Source organism: Falco rusticolus, chromosome W (genome assembly GCF_015220075.1).
Source record: "Falco rusticolus isolate bFalRus1 chromosome W, bFalRus1.pri, whole genome shotgun sequence".
Classification (NCBI taxonomy): Eukaryota; Metazoa; Chordata; class Aves; order Falconiformes; family Falconidae; genus Falco; species Falco rusticolus.
In genome coordinates, this window is record NC_051209.1 from 877,412 (window position 1) to 892,539 (window position 15,128).

The 15,128-nt window shown below is 39.5% G+C and overlaps 1 protein-coding gene across 3 annotated transcripts in view; it reads right to left on the reverse strand.

Moving 5' to 3' along the window:
* The window catches only part of LOC119140781 (mothers against decapentaplegic homolog 2), a 47,500-nt gene that overhangs the window by 14,323 nt on the left and 18,049 nt on the right, over positions 1-15,128 (reverse strand). For 2 of the 3 annotated variants that reach the window (XM_037372376.1, XM_037372377.1), the window contains one exon: positions 1,058-1,147. The exons of the other annotated variant lie outside the window; for it this stretch is intronic. In XM_037372376.1, the coding sequence (XP_037228273.1) occupies positions 1,058-1,147 (90 nt within the window). The remainder of the gene's footprint in view (positions 1-1,057; positions 1,148-15,128) is intronic. 3 annotated transcript variants of the gene reach the window in all.

Below are 15,128 nucleotides of genomic sequence, written 5' to 3' on the forward strand. Positions count from 1 at the left end.
GTTTGTTTATTCTTAGAATTCAGTGGATTGACACTGCTAGTGACATTTATACTCTTGTTAAGAGGCTTCAAATGTGATAAAAATGTTGGTATCAAGCAGTGTCTTAACTTATTTTTGAGCTGCTCAAGTTATTGCCAGTGAATTTAGAGTTCATTAAAAGACACTTTACCTCCAACCAAGTATTTTGGATGATTGCTTCATGTACTTTTTTTAATGCAGAAGACAGTTTAAAAAAAAAAAAAAATCACACACTTTAATAGTCCCTTCCACTGCTTAACATCAAGGCTTTGCTGTGGCATGGATGCTTTATGGCTTTAATCATAAGAACTCCCACAGGACTGCAAATAAGCCTATAAGTAGTCAGCTGCTCAAGCTATCCACATGGCAGTGTAACTGTAATGCAAAAAGCATGAATGCACGTCTTGTAAGGGCTGTACAGTTTATCTTCTTGATTTCATCTGCCTTGCTACCAGCTGAAAACATTTTGCTAGTTTTAAGACAGACTGCATATACTTACACAAATGCAGATGTTTATGATTGTTATGGGATGGGAGACAAACCTCAATACACAAATCAAGTAATGCGACATGAAAAAATAAAGACCCTGTTTAGAATTTGTCCACCATTAAACTACCGAAGAATTTACAAACAATTCTTTAGTAGCTCGTATCTGAGCCAATTCGCAAGATTTAACTGAAAGCTTGTGGCATACAAAGCAGTTTAGACCTAATCTTACAAAGTGTTTAAAGAATTAAGTTTCCCAAGTTTGTTAATATAAATACCAAATCACAGAGCTTGCATTTAACAAGTCTTCCCACTCTTTCAATAGCACTGGCATGAAAAAGGAATATTCCAGAATTAGAGTTTCATTGGTCAAAACATCAGCTGAAACCACTTTGATTTCTACACTGGCAAGCAAATATTTTAAAATGCTGTACCATGAGAGGCCTAGGAAGCATTTTAGTCTATTTTACAGCTAAATCATCCCATTACAGACCCTCCAAAGCCAATCCCTCCCACAAGATTTCTATGATGCGAGAGAGGGCAGAATATTCACCTGGTTTGTTCAGAGAAGCTGTAAAGGCCTGTTGTATCCCACTGATCTATCGTGTTTGGTGTACTCAGTCCCCAAATTTCAGAGCAAGTGCTGTGCATAAATTGAAAACAAAAACAAAAAATTGATATGAATATGGAACATGGTTATTCAAAACACCATGATGTCAAACATGGAAAAATGTACAGAATACTTCCTTTCACATAGAAGATAGAGCATTGTTAGACTTGCATTTAAACTGGCATCTCATGCTATATTTTCTATATGAAGGAGGCTATCAAAATGGAACACATGATTCAAGGTAATGATAATGTTTTTAAGTAGTCAATACAGTTGTAATGTTCCTTAAAACAGGCAAAACTTCCTCAGCCTAGCTCTCTCAAAAATTCAGTTTTAAAGGGTATTTTCTGAGGGGTTTTTGTTTGTTTGTTTTTAGGCATAAGCATCCCTAAGACTCCAAACAAAGGCCATGTATATCTGAAACTGAACATCACAATCTAACTTTCAGGTACAACCACTTCAGCATTAATCTTATTCTCCACACACATACACTGATTTGCTGCTTTTCCCAAAACAGAAAAGTTCGAACTCTGAAAAAAAGCACATTGTAGCTGATACTTCTCACTGTTTCTGTACTTTCCTTGATTAAAGTAAATATTCTTTTCCACTGTACAAAAAATACCATGTTCATCAGTTTTACTGCGCAGTATTTTAAGACTTAACTACAGAATAACAAAACTTAATTGCTAAATCAAGCAGGAGGAGAGGAGAGACAACTAACTCTTTACCAAACTGGTTCAATGACAAGATCACAACAGTAAAGAAACAGAAGCCTTCAGTCAGAGGCATAAACTAAATGCAGCAGCAGATTTAAGCAAAGCAAGAAAACAGTGTGGGCTTGTAAACTGGCAGCAGGCTTTCAGAAGCATAAATCGAGCTCACCTCTATCAGAGACTTGCTCTGTGACCATTGAAAACTGACAGTTTCTTTTATATAAGTAACACTCAGCTAGACTTCACACCTCAAAGGAAGAGAATTTAATTTAGTTCACAAGCAATTTATATCTCCACTTCCTAATTACCAAGCCTGAAGTTTGACTGGCTGCTACATAACCTTTAAAAATGATGGCCTCTGAAAAGTTGCAACAGAAAGAGAAATCCAAGTTTGTGAAACTCCTGGTTTTAAATATAGGTGTTGCAATGTAAATCTTAAACTACTAAGCTTAGCTCATATACTCCCAAGTTTGGACTGAATGCTTAAGGGAAGAGAAATGAGGTAAATATTTTTATTTCTCCTCCCAACACAGGGAAAATTCATTAGTGTTATGAAACAAAACAGGAGACAGCACAGCACTGTACATAAAACCACATTCAGGGCTAACAGCCACCTCAATTCCATGGTGACTTCAATAAAACAAGTATGGGCTATTGATGAAGGGAATGAATGGTTCTTCCGTCTTGCCAGTCCCACATGCCTCATTTCTAATGTCATTCCACAGAAGCTGAAACTTCCATGCCATTGAGGAGCAACCCAAATCAATAAACTGGCTATCTGACCACAGAACCTATATGGCTGAAAAGTTGTGTTTTCAGAATTACTTTTCAGCCAGATCAGTTGTTCTACTCACTGTGGAGCTACACAAGCACTACAAAGGAGAAGTGAGAGTATAATTTAGGGCAGCAGCCTGCATTTATCTAAAATAAAAATGTTAAATAATATATGGCCTTTGACATTTTACTGATTATGACACAAGCAAAATCTTGTACTAGCTGACTTTTTGTCTAGTAAAGAGCAGCAGACAGCCACAGGCAAAAGCCCATTTGCTGACATACATCCAGCTCTGCAAGAAAGCCAACTATCCTCAACAAGTTACATCCACCTCAGATGCAGGCAGCATCACAGCTCTCCAGAAAGAGTGTGCTGTAGAGCAATACTGACCATCCCTGCATCAGCAGGGCCTGCAACTGCTCTTTTTCATATTCCTAAGACACCTCCAGGATGGTGGGCTGCCAGAAGCTGCCTAAGGATTGAAATAATTGCCCCAAAGACACACAGGCAGCCTGTGGGACACCAGGCAGCACCCCTGAACTGTATCATGCCCTTAAATATGCACCACTACTGCTGGTAAGAGATCATCATGCACATTAAGTTAGAAGAACAATCAGCAGACACAAAGCCTGCTGCACATTGACACAGTTAGCTCTGACAGCTTACTACCTTTGAGCAATAGATCCTTTATACAAAGCAGTGCTCCAAAGCTGATGCTGTCACACAGATTACGTGTTCCCAAAATTGTGGAGTGCATCACTGGTGTAAGCATGACATGCCATGCGTTTGCTTCAAAAGACTTTTAAGACAGCACATGCAGAAGTAAAATTTCATAGCCCTTGACAAAGCACGATGAACAGAAACTGTATTTTATATTGCTAACTTCTCTCTATAAATATTCAAACTATCAAAGCTGACAGCATATTTCGCAAGCTATGGAAAGACAAAGAGTAACCTGAAGTGACTGTGACAGAGCCATAGCTTGCAATGAAACTCAGGACACCATGGGGGGAGGGCAGGCCACAAGGTACAGAAAAAGTGACCAGTTAGAGCAAACTGCTCCAGCAGCTTAAATGATACACTGTCTTCCAGGATGTATCCCTGCTTAGAGCTGGCATTAATATCAGTGTTATACTGGCTCATCTAAGCTAGGACTATACTCCAACTTGAATAATCTAGTCAAACACTGAAGTGCCTGCAGGAAAATATCCCTTATGATCAATAAAATCATCTCAAAACAGCTTTTACTGTTCACTGGAAGAAACATCTGCAGAAATTAAGTGGCCTCCCCACTCCCCTGCTCACATAGAAGATCCGCTGCCTAAAAGATGCAAGACTGTCGTGTGTCCGTCCGTCCCGTCCCCCCCCCCCCCCCCCCCCCATCACCCAGTCTGTAAACTAAGGTTTCTTGGTATTCACACACACGCGAAGTCAGAATGAAATTTCTCAACCATAAAAAAGCATACTTTGTACACAGCACTTCCATGAAAGGCCACAGTATGTTCTTTCATACGCAAGCAACAGCCCGATGGAGGGCACACACACCTACTCATCCCAGAAAGGTGGTGGCTGTAAAGAAGGCGACAGCATTCTGAAAGATGTTTTAACAGCCACTAAAACCATCTAAAAGAGAGATAGGAGGTACAGACTTTTTAGTAGTACAGAATTAACACCCCGAAAATAAATAGGAGGCATTCTCTCCTAAACCTGCCTTTCTGAAGCACCCTAAATCCCTTGTGATGTGAAGAGTCTTTCTATGCCTTAGTCCATAAAGAATTTATAAGAATCTGGGACTAACATCTGTACTCATAAGTCTTGTCTGGAAACATTCCTGGGCCCTGGAACACAGTCACGTATGCTAGAAAGCTGCTAGGACATTCCCCAGCACTAGGCCATGCCAATTACTGTTCTCCCACACAATTCCCAGGTTTGAGTCACACACCATCGGGACCACTCACGCTGGGCAGTTCAGATGTAGCCACCCTGCCCTGGTAGCTAAGAGTTTATGGACAAGACAGCCCTGAGCCAGTTGGCCATGGTGCCTGGGAATGTTCCCAGGCACATTTAATTTATTAGAAGGCAGGCAGCCAAGACATATCACCATTTCATCTTTAGTAAGCAGACTGCCCTCAAACTGAAGCCTCGAAATACACTTGGGCTTCACATTTTACCAAAAAGGGGTTTTTTTTGTTTACAACTTGCTGTATACTGCAGTACTGGTAAGCCATCACTGTTTCCAAAATACAATTTGGCTCCTGCATCTAAGCTGTACTTAAATCTTTCCTGTGTAGATAGCACTTAAATATACTCCAAAATACAAGCTTCAAGCTAATATACTTCCTCCCACCAGACAGTTTCATTCCAAGGAGCATTTTCATTGCTGTTCTCAAAACAATTTGTCCATTGACAGAAACTAGGTCAACTATACAAAAGCTAATATTTTTATCTTTTCAACACTAGCTTAGATTAGCAAATCACCATGTTCTGTAGCCTCCAGCACTCTTCAGAGCAAGCTTGCTTGAATACTAGGTTGCTGCTTTTGAAGACCCCATAAATGAATTTATTATAAGGGACTTCAGGGATACAAAGCATCACATTGGCTCAGTTTCCCAGGTGTTTTGAAGTTCTAACAAAATAAAACTATTTCCTAGAGAAAGGAGAAATGCTCAAAGCATACTTGCAAGAAATAACAACTCTGAGACCCAGTGATTTTTAGGGAAAAGTCGAAGTCTAGCAGACTTCTAGTTAAGCTACCACACACTAAACCTGGGACGACTCAGTCCCGCAACTCCTATATCCCAGGACTGACCAGAGGGCTGATGTGGTGAAGAAAGAGTCAGACAAGTTATTACTGGGTGGAATCAAAGCTTCTTCTGTCAAAGCCTTCCCCTAAGTGGAAAGGGTTGCAAGGATTGGCATTTCAACATGACTTTTCATCTGCTTATAAGGACCAGCATCTCAGATGATACTGTACAATTCTGGCAAGAAGAATCTTTAATGTGGCTATCAGCATGCAACAGCACACAGTATGCCTTCACTACTTCCATTTCATCATTTCCTTTAACAGGAAAATCTGAGTTCCAAACAAACCCTACTCTGGGCAAGAAATTACCTCAACAAAGAGCTGTAGCAATGCTTCACAATATTGAGACAAAATATCAAAACTGCCTTTCTTCAGCAAGACAGAAAATACTGGCATACGCAAGAAAATGCAGACACTGGAAAAACCTAAATATTAAAGATAACAAAAAATTTGTATTGCCTAGTCTATGTATCACAGATTATGTTCCCAATCAGCATCAACAGCACAAACTATCTTAGGGGATTAATAGTATCTGTAAGTCTACTACAAAACTGGACTAATCAAGTCCCAGTTCAAATACTGATGAATTATCGGAAGAATGAACATGGACGAACACGGTCTGTGCCACACTCATAAGTGAGCAACATGATTGCTTGCTTTAATGTGTTATAGCCCTGTTGGAGGAATCCAATATCAAGTCCATATTAAAATCTGTAATAACCAGATATAAACTACATGGGATGAAACAGCTTAAAGTAACACATTTTAGGCACATTCAGGAGTCCAAAAATACAGATGGATGTCATCTCAAATGGGACACACTGACCCGAAAAGATTTTTGTAATCACAATATGATTAAGTGTTAAAGTATGCAGGATCCATCTAGATTAAAAAAGGAACAGGATAAGGCTGAACAGGACAAGACAACCATTGCCAACCAGCATATTAATATTAGGTCTGTGCCAGTACAACCTCATCTTAGTGAATGTAGAAATCCGTTTGCAACCTGGCTTGCAGCAGCAGTAATACTGATGCAGCTACACAGAACAATCCATCTCCTCACTAATGTCCAGATGCCAACTAATAGTTACCTCAGGTTGGTACTCTACCTAGGTCGCTTAATTTTGTTCAGCTTCCCAGCACAGTTAAAAGCCAGATGTACTGATGTACAGATCTAAGCAAGTATGTGCAAGTACTGTCCAAATAGCCATGACCACAGCATCAAACAAGCTGGTGCCTACACATGGCACTGCGCTGCACTTACTCCAAGACATCTCCATACTTTCACCAAATGCATTTGCAAAGTAGAAGATATGAGGGATAAAGCTGGTAGGTCTCATCAATAATACTGTTTTATAGAGATGCTGGGTTTTTTGAGGCTATAGCTGAAAGAACCCAAAGCCAGCAAGAGCTTTAAGCAGTACCCTACATGCACCAAAACAGTTACACACACGCTTAGGCTGGTATCTATATATTACATGTCATTGATACTATGAATTTATTACTGTTTTTTACTGAGACAGAATGAATAAAGTAACTATCCCACCACTAACACTGTTTATGGTATCGGCAATGCTGTGTGCTCTAGGTACTTTTTGTACTAAATGAAGTGCTCACAACAAGTATGACATCAGAGGAAAGTAGGCAGAACCACTTCACAGATATTCACATATGAAGTACCAGAAAGTCTATACAAAAGTTGTTAAATACTGTCACAATTCATACATAACTGCAACTGCACTTTCTTCTTCAAAGTCTTGCAAAGTGGAAGAGCTCTAAAGGAGCTAAAAAGCAGAGAATTCAGTTGACAGCTTCCTCTTTACCTGAAGTGCCAGCACTAGCAAGATGACAAATAAAACCCGAAATACAAATACCTTCATGCTAGTCAAAGCCTGTATTATACAGGAATCATTACAGAATAGTCTTGGACATTTAACTTGCTTGTTTGTAAAGTATTACACTGAACTTCTAACATTATTCCTGAATCTTTCACATCTTTCAGAACCTACAGCCACTACCAACTTTGCAAGTACATGTGCACAGTAATCTTCATTTATCTGTCTCTTGCATCTTATAATCACAAGCCTTTCTTCCACTGAATCTTATTTGTCTTCCCCCTACATTCGAGGCATTTGTAGTGCTGGAGCTGTGACTGAAACTATAAATAATTTCAGTAAACTGTGACAGTACCTCATTTATCCATTTTAACTGTCATTCTCATATCCCACTAGTTTTCAAATTCTAGAATTCTCATGCAAAGCCTTTCCTAAAAATGCAAGCCTGACATTTGTTTTCACTAACATTTTCACTCAAAGACTAAACAAGAAGAATGCAACAACAACAGAAAAGTTGATCAGGTTTTCACTTGAACTAGAGAAGTTACTTAGCACAGGCACACAAACACCTTTACACCAGCCTAACATTTACAGCATTTACTGCCTCACCTGATAATTTGTCAAGGGGGCAGAAGAGAGGTGCAGAAGTTTATTTGAGAGCTACACCAAGCTATCCAAAATGGAGTTAGAGCAGTAAGAAATAACCATTGCCTTTATGGAATCCCATTTTCTCATAGCAAATGGGCAAATGCTATTGCTTTAACATTGCTCATTTCTGATTCTGTAAAATTTGCCTGAGTAGACAGGTTAAAGTCTGCATATTGAAGATCTGCACCTTGCATAGTAATTAAAAAAATCCTGCTACGTAAGATCTTAGATCCAAGACTTCACACAGCAACATAGGGAGCAGGAACCCAAGGTAGGAGCACCACTATATTGGCTTAGGCTCTGGTTCATCACTGGTGTAGCTAGACTGAAGCTGCACTCCTGTGAAGATACTGTCCTATTACACTCCACTGATACTAACTCTGAGAAAAGAATCACTCTATGGATGAAAGAACAGAATCCTTCCTCTGACACCAGTTGTCTTCCTGATGCAACTGAGGATCAAGAACAGCTGGGAGGGAAGTATACCAAACCTTTGGAACTAGCTCAGAGACAGTCTCAAAGACAACAGCAATAGGAAAGACCGATTTGAAAGGCTTAGGTGTAATACATGTGAAAAACTCCACAATTAAAATAGTTCATTGGCTTACATACAGTATCATATTCAGCAGAAATGACAGTTCCTACCAAGTCTGCCTTATCATGGTTTCCTTAATTCTGAGTTTCAAATGAAAATGTGTGTAGCTGCCTTCATGTTCTGACTTGACAGTCCTTTCTATATACCAGCAATTAGCATTTCTCCCTATTACAGCCTAAAATGTCTATGTACCACCCAGTAGCAATGCTAATTATATCACCTGTCTTTGCAAACAGCACCTCAGCTAGCTGTATAGCCAGCTGTCTGAACAAAAGCTTACTGTAAGATGTAGGTAGTTGAGGCATTTAGGCCAGCCAAACAAAACATATGTTGCTCATTGTTTCTTTTCCCCATACTGGGGATGACAGTAAAAAGGTCATTTGCACTATGCTCACTTAGAAAACATTAAAGAGATTTGCAGTAACAATACAAGTATTAAGTTACTTCCATGAGATATCTACTGTACTCTTCTTTGAATCTTACATCATTTTGCATCCCTGCAGAATTGATCAATCTTTTTACTTGCATCTCCATCATCCCATATTGCAGTGACAAAATATCATCTACTCATTTAAATGTACATAACCAGGCATACACATTCATCAAATCACACGACTCAAAGCTACAGCAGCTCATTCCTGCATGTGAGTGATGTGAAATAACGTAGAGGTCCTGATCTCATTTTCTTGTAAAAGAAAATGTAAAGATTCAGTAATTCAGTATGAAATAATGATTTTTCTTCCAAGCACCTGCTAGAGGTATGAGCTAATATCTTAACCAAGGCCAAATAAAAAACACCAGTGTGAATTCTTCTTAAAAATTATTTACACAGATCTGCAGTAGCACTCATCCTTCAGAGGAGCTGGAAAAGGTTCTTCCATGGAGACCATTCTGTGACAGACACTGGGACAGAAAAGCAGATCCCTAGAAAGTTCTGTTAAAGGCTAGTATTAACAACCAGAGTGAATGGGCATTTGCAAGTTTTAATTACAGGTGGGCAGTTAGTCTGCTAACAGATTCTCCCATTCTTCAGAGGGCAAACAGAGCCTGTTAAGTCTAGGAAAAGGATATTAAGTAATGTCTAAAAGAGCCCTGGTCTCCAGAAAAGACAGCTCTTACAGAACTGAAAGCACAGGTTTCTCTCTCAGCAGAAACTCAACAAAACAATAGTAAAACTGGCAGCTGGGGCGTTCGGCTCCCACAGTTATGAGTGGTTCCCCAAGTGTCCCCAACCCCTTATTTATGCAATTGGTCTTACATAAATAAAGATAAGCCTGGTTTTCTCTCTCCCCAAAATCCAAAACCAGACCTTTTTTTCTTTGTGTTGCATATGCTTGAAGATTACTTGCTCAAAGCAACCTTCTCTCTGTGCCTCCCTCCTCCCCACATACACATTCAGGACATGCATAAGCGTGTCTTTCTTGGATGTAGCATGTACATATTTAGTGGAATATAAACCAGGAACAAGTTCTCATAATCAGAACCCTTTTACAAATAAAGTTTACATAGAATTTTATACAGTACATTCAAAATCATTACATCAAATAGAAAACACAGCATCTGAACTGAGGAAAATTACTTAAGTAACCTTCCTTATAAATGGATGTATGCTAAAAAAATTAACACATCAGAAGAGCCAGAAAAGCAGGAGGCACAGGATACAATTAACCTCCCTAACACTGTGGGAAAAGAAAAGTCATCAAACAAGTCCTATTTACTTCAGCTTAAACTTTAAGGATGTCCACAGGGAACTCTGAAGTGGAACGTGAGGTATGAAAGATACTCTGTTATAACCTAACATCTGAGCCACTCACTGCTCATTTCAGGGCCAGTAGCTAGTTTCTTCCAGTTTTGCAGAGCACCAGGCCAACAAGTCATCTTGATGACCAGTACAGGCTTCTGTTGCCTTTTCTAAAAGGTACACTTCTTGGTCACGTGCAAACTGCCTACAAAGGCAAAATACAGATATAAGGCAGGCCTCTTCAAAGCACTTTATCCTCCTCCCTTCTCCCAAATCCTGACATGCTAGCACAGTGCTGTCAGACAAAAAGCAGCCAACAGTGTTACCTTATTTTTCTTGAGATGCTGGAAGGATAGCACCTCAAAGTTCAAGAGCAATCCTTTCAGGATGCCATGGAAACCAAGCAGAAGTAAAATATTTATTTCTTTTCTTGTTGTCCATATGGCCTGTTCAGATGCAGATCCTATCAAGGAGTCTTTACTCTCTGTTCAAAGTCAGGTGGAGAGCAGCCTGCAAACTTGTAAACTTCTAAATGGCAAGGTCAAGCAGCACAGAGATGGTGTTCAGGACTGAGAAATAAAAGGCATGCGATACAGCTCTGCTTCAGTCAAGAGTCCGAGGGAGCTGGCCACAAGTCTTACGCTCAGAGACTGAAGACAGGGAGCATGCAAAAGCAGCCTATGGAAAACATGAGCTAACAGCTTTGCTGGGAAACTTGCCCTACAGTTCTCTACTCTCAACATACCACCACAGCCTTCAGCAGCTGCAATTTGTATCTCACAAACTCTGAAGCAGTCTTACTGGAGATAAGATGAACCACGACACAGGTTTACTCCCCCCAGTCACGTGTTCAAAAAACACCATCAAAACCAGTGACTTCTAGATGCCCTGCATCTAGTGAGGATGACAAGTGTACACCAGCATTCACAACAGCAGCTCCTCAGAGACTAACCAAGCAGGAGGGGAAACAAGCATGCAAAAAACGCAAAGAAAAACAGATCATCATGTGGACCCACAAGCTCTGAAGGCATGGATGTTTGTACTTTAGGAATTCCAAGTTATAATTTTGAGAATGCCATCCTAACACTACTTTCCTTTGTTACATTATTATATGCAGAATAATACAGCAATCTGAAAACCTTCATTACAGCTTCTCACAGTATCTTTAGAAACAAATGCAACACTTCAACTGGGATAGAAGTCCAAGTTTGAAACTCCCATAGCTGAAAGTACCATGTGCGTTACGTATCTTTTAATATTAGTTTGCTCAGACAAGTTATCTGTATTTCATCTGAGAACACCATACTGGAAAATGCCTTCAGACTTTCTGACAAAAGCTTTCCAGAGAACACAAGACCACCTCCTCAAAGAAATAGAGGATCAAAACTCTGTTACTGGAGTAAAGGAAGCATAACCGGGAACACATGCTCCAAAACCATCCATTTAGGAAAAGAACTAGAGCTCCATGTAGCGCTACTGAGATGTTGCACCACAACATATAGCAGGCAGCTATGAAACAACTATGTTCAGCAACTCAGACTAGCTGAGAAATCACCATCTGTCCTCCACTCATTATACCATGCCTATGAGAACAGTTGATCAAGCAATTCCTTTCTAATATTTAAATTATCACTGAAATGCTCCAAGTAGAGACAGATGACCTAGCATGGTCTTCCAGACCAGGAACAATGTCAAGCTGTTAAATATCTTTCTTTCATTTACAAGTTACATAAGGAATGAAGAACCTAACAGATTCATCTCAATTTCATTTCACACCACATGTGGTTACTTTTTTCTGTTTTGCATTAGTAAGCAACATCATGCAGTGGGTTAAGATGACACCCAAAACAGTTTCACAGATTAACTCTGTATCATCCTTAACAGACCTAAAACAGAGGTATCAAAAGACAAAATATCTTTATAGGAAGACATCTCCAGCACAATACTGGCTGATCCACAACAAACTGATCTGTTAACAACAGACAGCAATCTCATAGATCATACTTTCTAAAGACATAAATAGAGCTTGGCATACACATTTCGGGACTAGCACCAGACAGACATTAAAAAATTACCTTTATCTTGAGCTCTCTAACCACTATTAGTCATAGTAGGTGAGGTAAAAGCTTTTCCCACAAGCTAACAGGTACAAGCTAGCTACCAAGGGCTAAGTCAAACAATTTTTCTCAAGGACTCCATCATCCTCCAAGTGGGTGAGCAGCTGATGCCACCGCATGAGTGGGCTGGTTTGCAACTGATGGACAGCTGAAAAAACATGTGACATTTTTATTAACCTTCTCAAACTATGGGTATATTTGGAGTAGTGAGGGGGAGGGATTAGCTTTGCAAGACATTTATCTTGTCCACATTCCTTGAAAAATATGCTAACTTGGCAAAAGGATTACTCTTAGAACAACAGATACAGGATCTTTTAATACCTCATTACAAACTGAAGTTGCCTCTGGACAGCTTTCCCCTATGAATCATACACCCTTCTCAAGAAATCCAGGAAAACAAATGAACACAGGATATATAAAGTGCTTTATGCAGGGAAGCCACTACTGCCAGAATATCCCCTGCCACAACCCAAGCCACATACACCTAGCAGAAAATTGGTGAAAGAATACATTGAACTTAGTCTCTTGTTTGGGACATGGATCATCTTCTAAAGGTAAAGCATACAAATTCAAAGAAACATCAAGTATATAAATAAAGCATGCAGTATTTCCTATATTTCAAACAAAGTTAAGGTTTGAGTTGTAGAGAAAGCTTCCCCAAGCAACATATTGGGGAAGAGAACTGAATGGTCCTTGCGCTGTGATTGTTGCATCATTTTGGTAAATAAGTAAATACAAAAATTAAATCAAACAATGACGTTACCATCACACACAGCAGTGTCCAGGTTTTATGAGAAATATTAAAAGAAAATTCACAGCTAGCAAGAAACCACAAAAAGGTTTGAAGAGTTTAATTGTTCAGATACAAGAAAGCACTATTTCTGAAGCAAACTGTGTTTTCTGAGATATATTGTCTTATGTGTTTAGCATAGGCAAAATCAGGAAGGCAACTTAATACCCAAGGTGTTTAACTACAGGCCTCTGCTCTCAGGCCCAGAACAGAATACAAGACCCCATATTAGATACTATTGACAGAAAATCTGAGTATGCAAGGACACCGTTAGAACAAGAATTAAAATTAATTTCCTGAGCTTTGCTGCCTAGAGCTAGACAGAAAGGATGTGTTAAGATCATGGACAAGTCCTGAAGTCTTCAGCACCTTGCTCACAATTCACACCCAGAACACTCATCTAAAGACAATGCCCACAAGCACTCTTGCCTCACATGCAATTGCTTAACAGCCAAAGCACTTTCCCAGGGTGTTCAACAGTTTCTTCTCACTCCACCTAACAGGAGTCAACCCTGATCTACCATCTGCCCTCTGCTGAGGTGGCAGTTGCTCACTCTCTGCCTATTGCAGCCAAAAAGATGAGTTTTCAAGGCTTAAGGAACATTAGCATTCAGTAAACAGTTACGCAGCTTCTCTCTGCAAGGATAGCTGCTCAAATACTTCTTGGAATGGCTGTGGTTACTGGCCAAAACATTGAAGGGTTCCCATATGGTGAACAAACGTGCTGAATACCAGGCTCCAGTAAAAATGTCTTCCTATCATTGAAGAGACAATTACAGCATTTTTAAAACAGCTGCCACCAATGCAACTTGCAAGAGGCATGATCACTTCAGTAGGCCCTCTGCCCTCCTACTATATTAATCTCATTGAGACAAATAAGGGACAACAAAACATTCATTTTTGGTTACTAATTGTGCTTAGACAAGGCATCAGTCTGCAAGATGGGTACATGGGACAAGCAGAACATTAGACACTCAAAATTTAAATGCAAAGGAACTAAAAAGGTATTTTCATTATTAGCTTTTGTAGAACTCAGCAGAACAGACACACTTGAATTCTTTTCCTGATATAGCTATTAGGTTTATATTCAACTTCCCCCACACACTATAACAGAAGTTTTCCATCTTACAGAAAGACAGTAATGAACTATCAGTAAGCTTTGGTAACTGAAGACTGTACTGCTGTAGGTTTACACAAACACAGCAAGGTCCATAAAGACACTCCTGGAAAACATCATTAGGAGTCCATGAAATTAACATATGGAGTTACCTATTAAGGAGAAAACTTTTTTAACCAAAGGCATGAGAGTCAAACACAGTTTCAAACAATTTCCCATTCATGAAGCTGCAAGATTTTACATCAGTTGACACCAGCCTTTCCTTGTGTTCAAAATTTCAGAACTACAGTCTAAGTTAAAATTATTTCAAACCTCAACAGAGGAACTTGACTTGAAGCCTCCCACAAAACTAAGAGGAAGCAAAGACCAGCTCTGGGATGTAACTCACCAGTTCAACTAAATATAAACTTTGAAATTCAGCATTTAAGCAAAACGCAGAGCTTGCTTCTTTTGCATCAGGCTTTTCTCTATCCTGTACCTAAGAAAAGATAACCCAAGCATCTGAAGAATTGGTCAGTTTACCTACAATTATGGGCAACAGCTCTAAATGAAAACTTTCCATTCTTGACCTATTGAAACTCATTTGTCCATTTTGGAATAAAAAGCTACAATTTGGAGGATCTTTTCTGAACAAATGCTGAAGTCAGATTACTGTGCAGCACTTGTTCAAGGGGATTTCCCCAATCTCATTGTTCTTCTGTCAATTTTGAAACATATACAGCGAGATGTGAACTTACTCTAGCTCCTGATTGTTCTCTCGTATCCTGCCAGTCTGCTTCAAACAATGCAGCATGACAGAAGCCAACGAAAGCTGTTCATGATGAGACTACAGTATTGTATACAGTAAATTTTAGAAGTTTTCCACCAATCAGCACTGCAA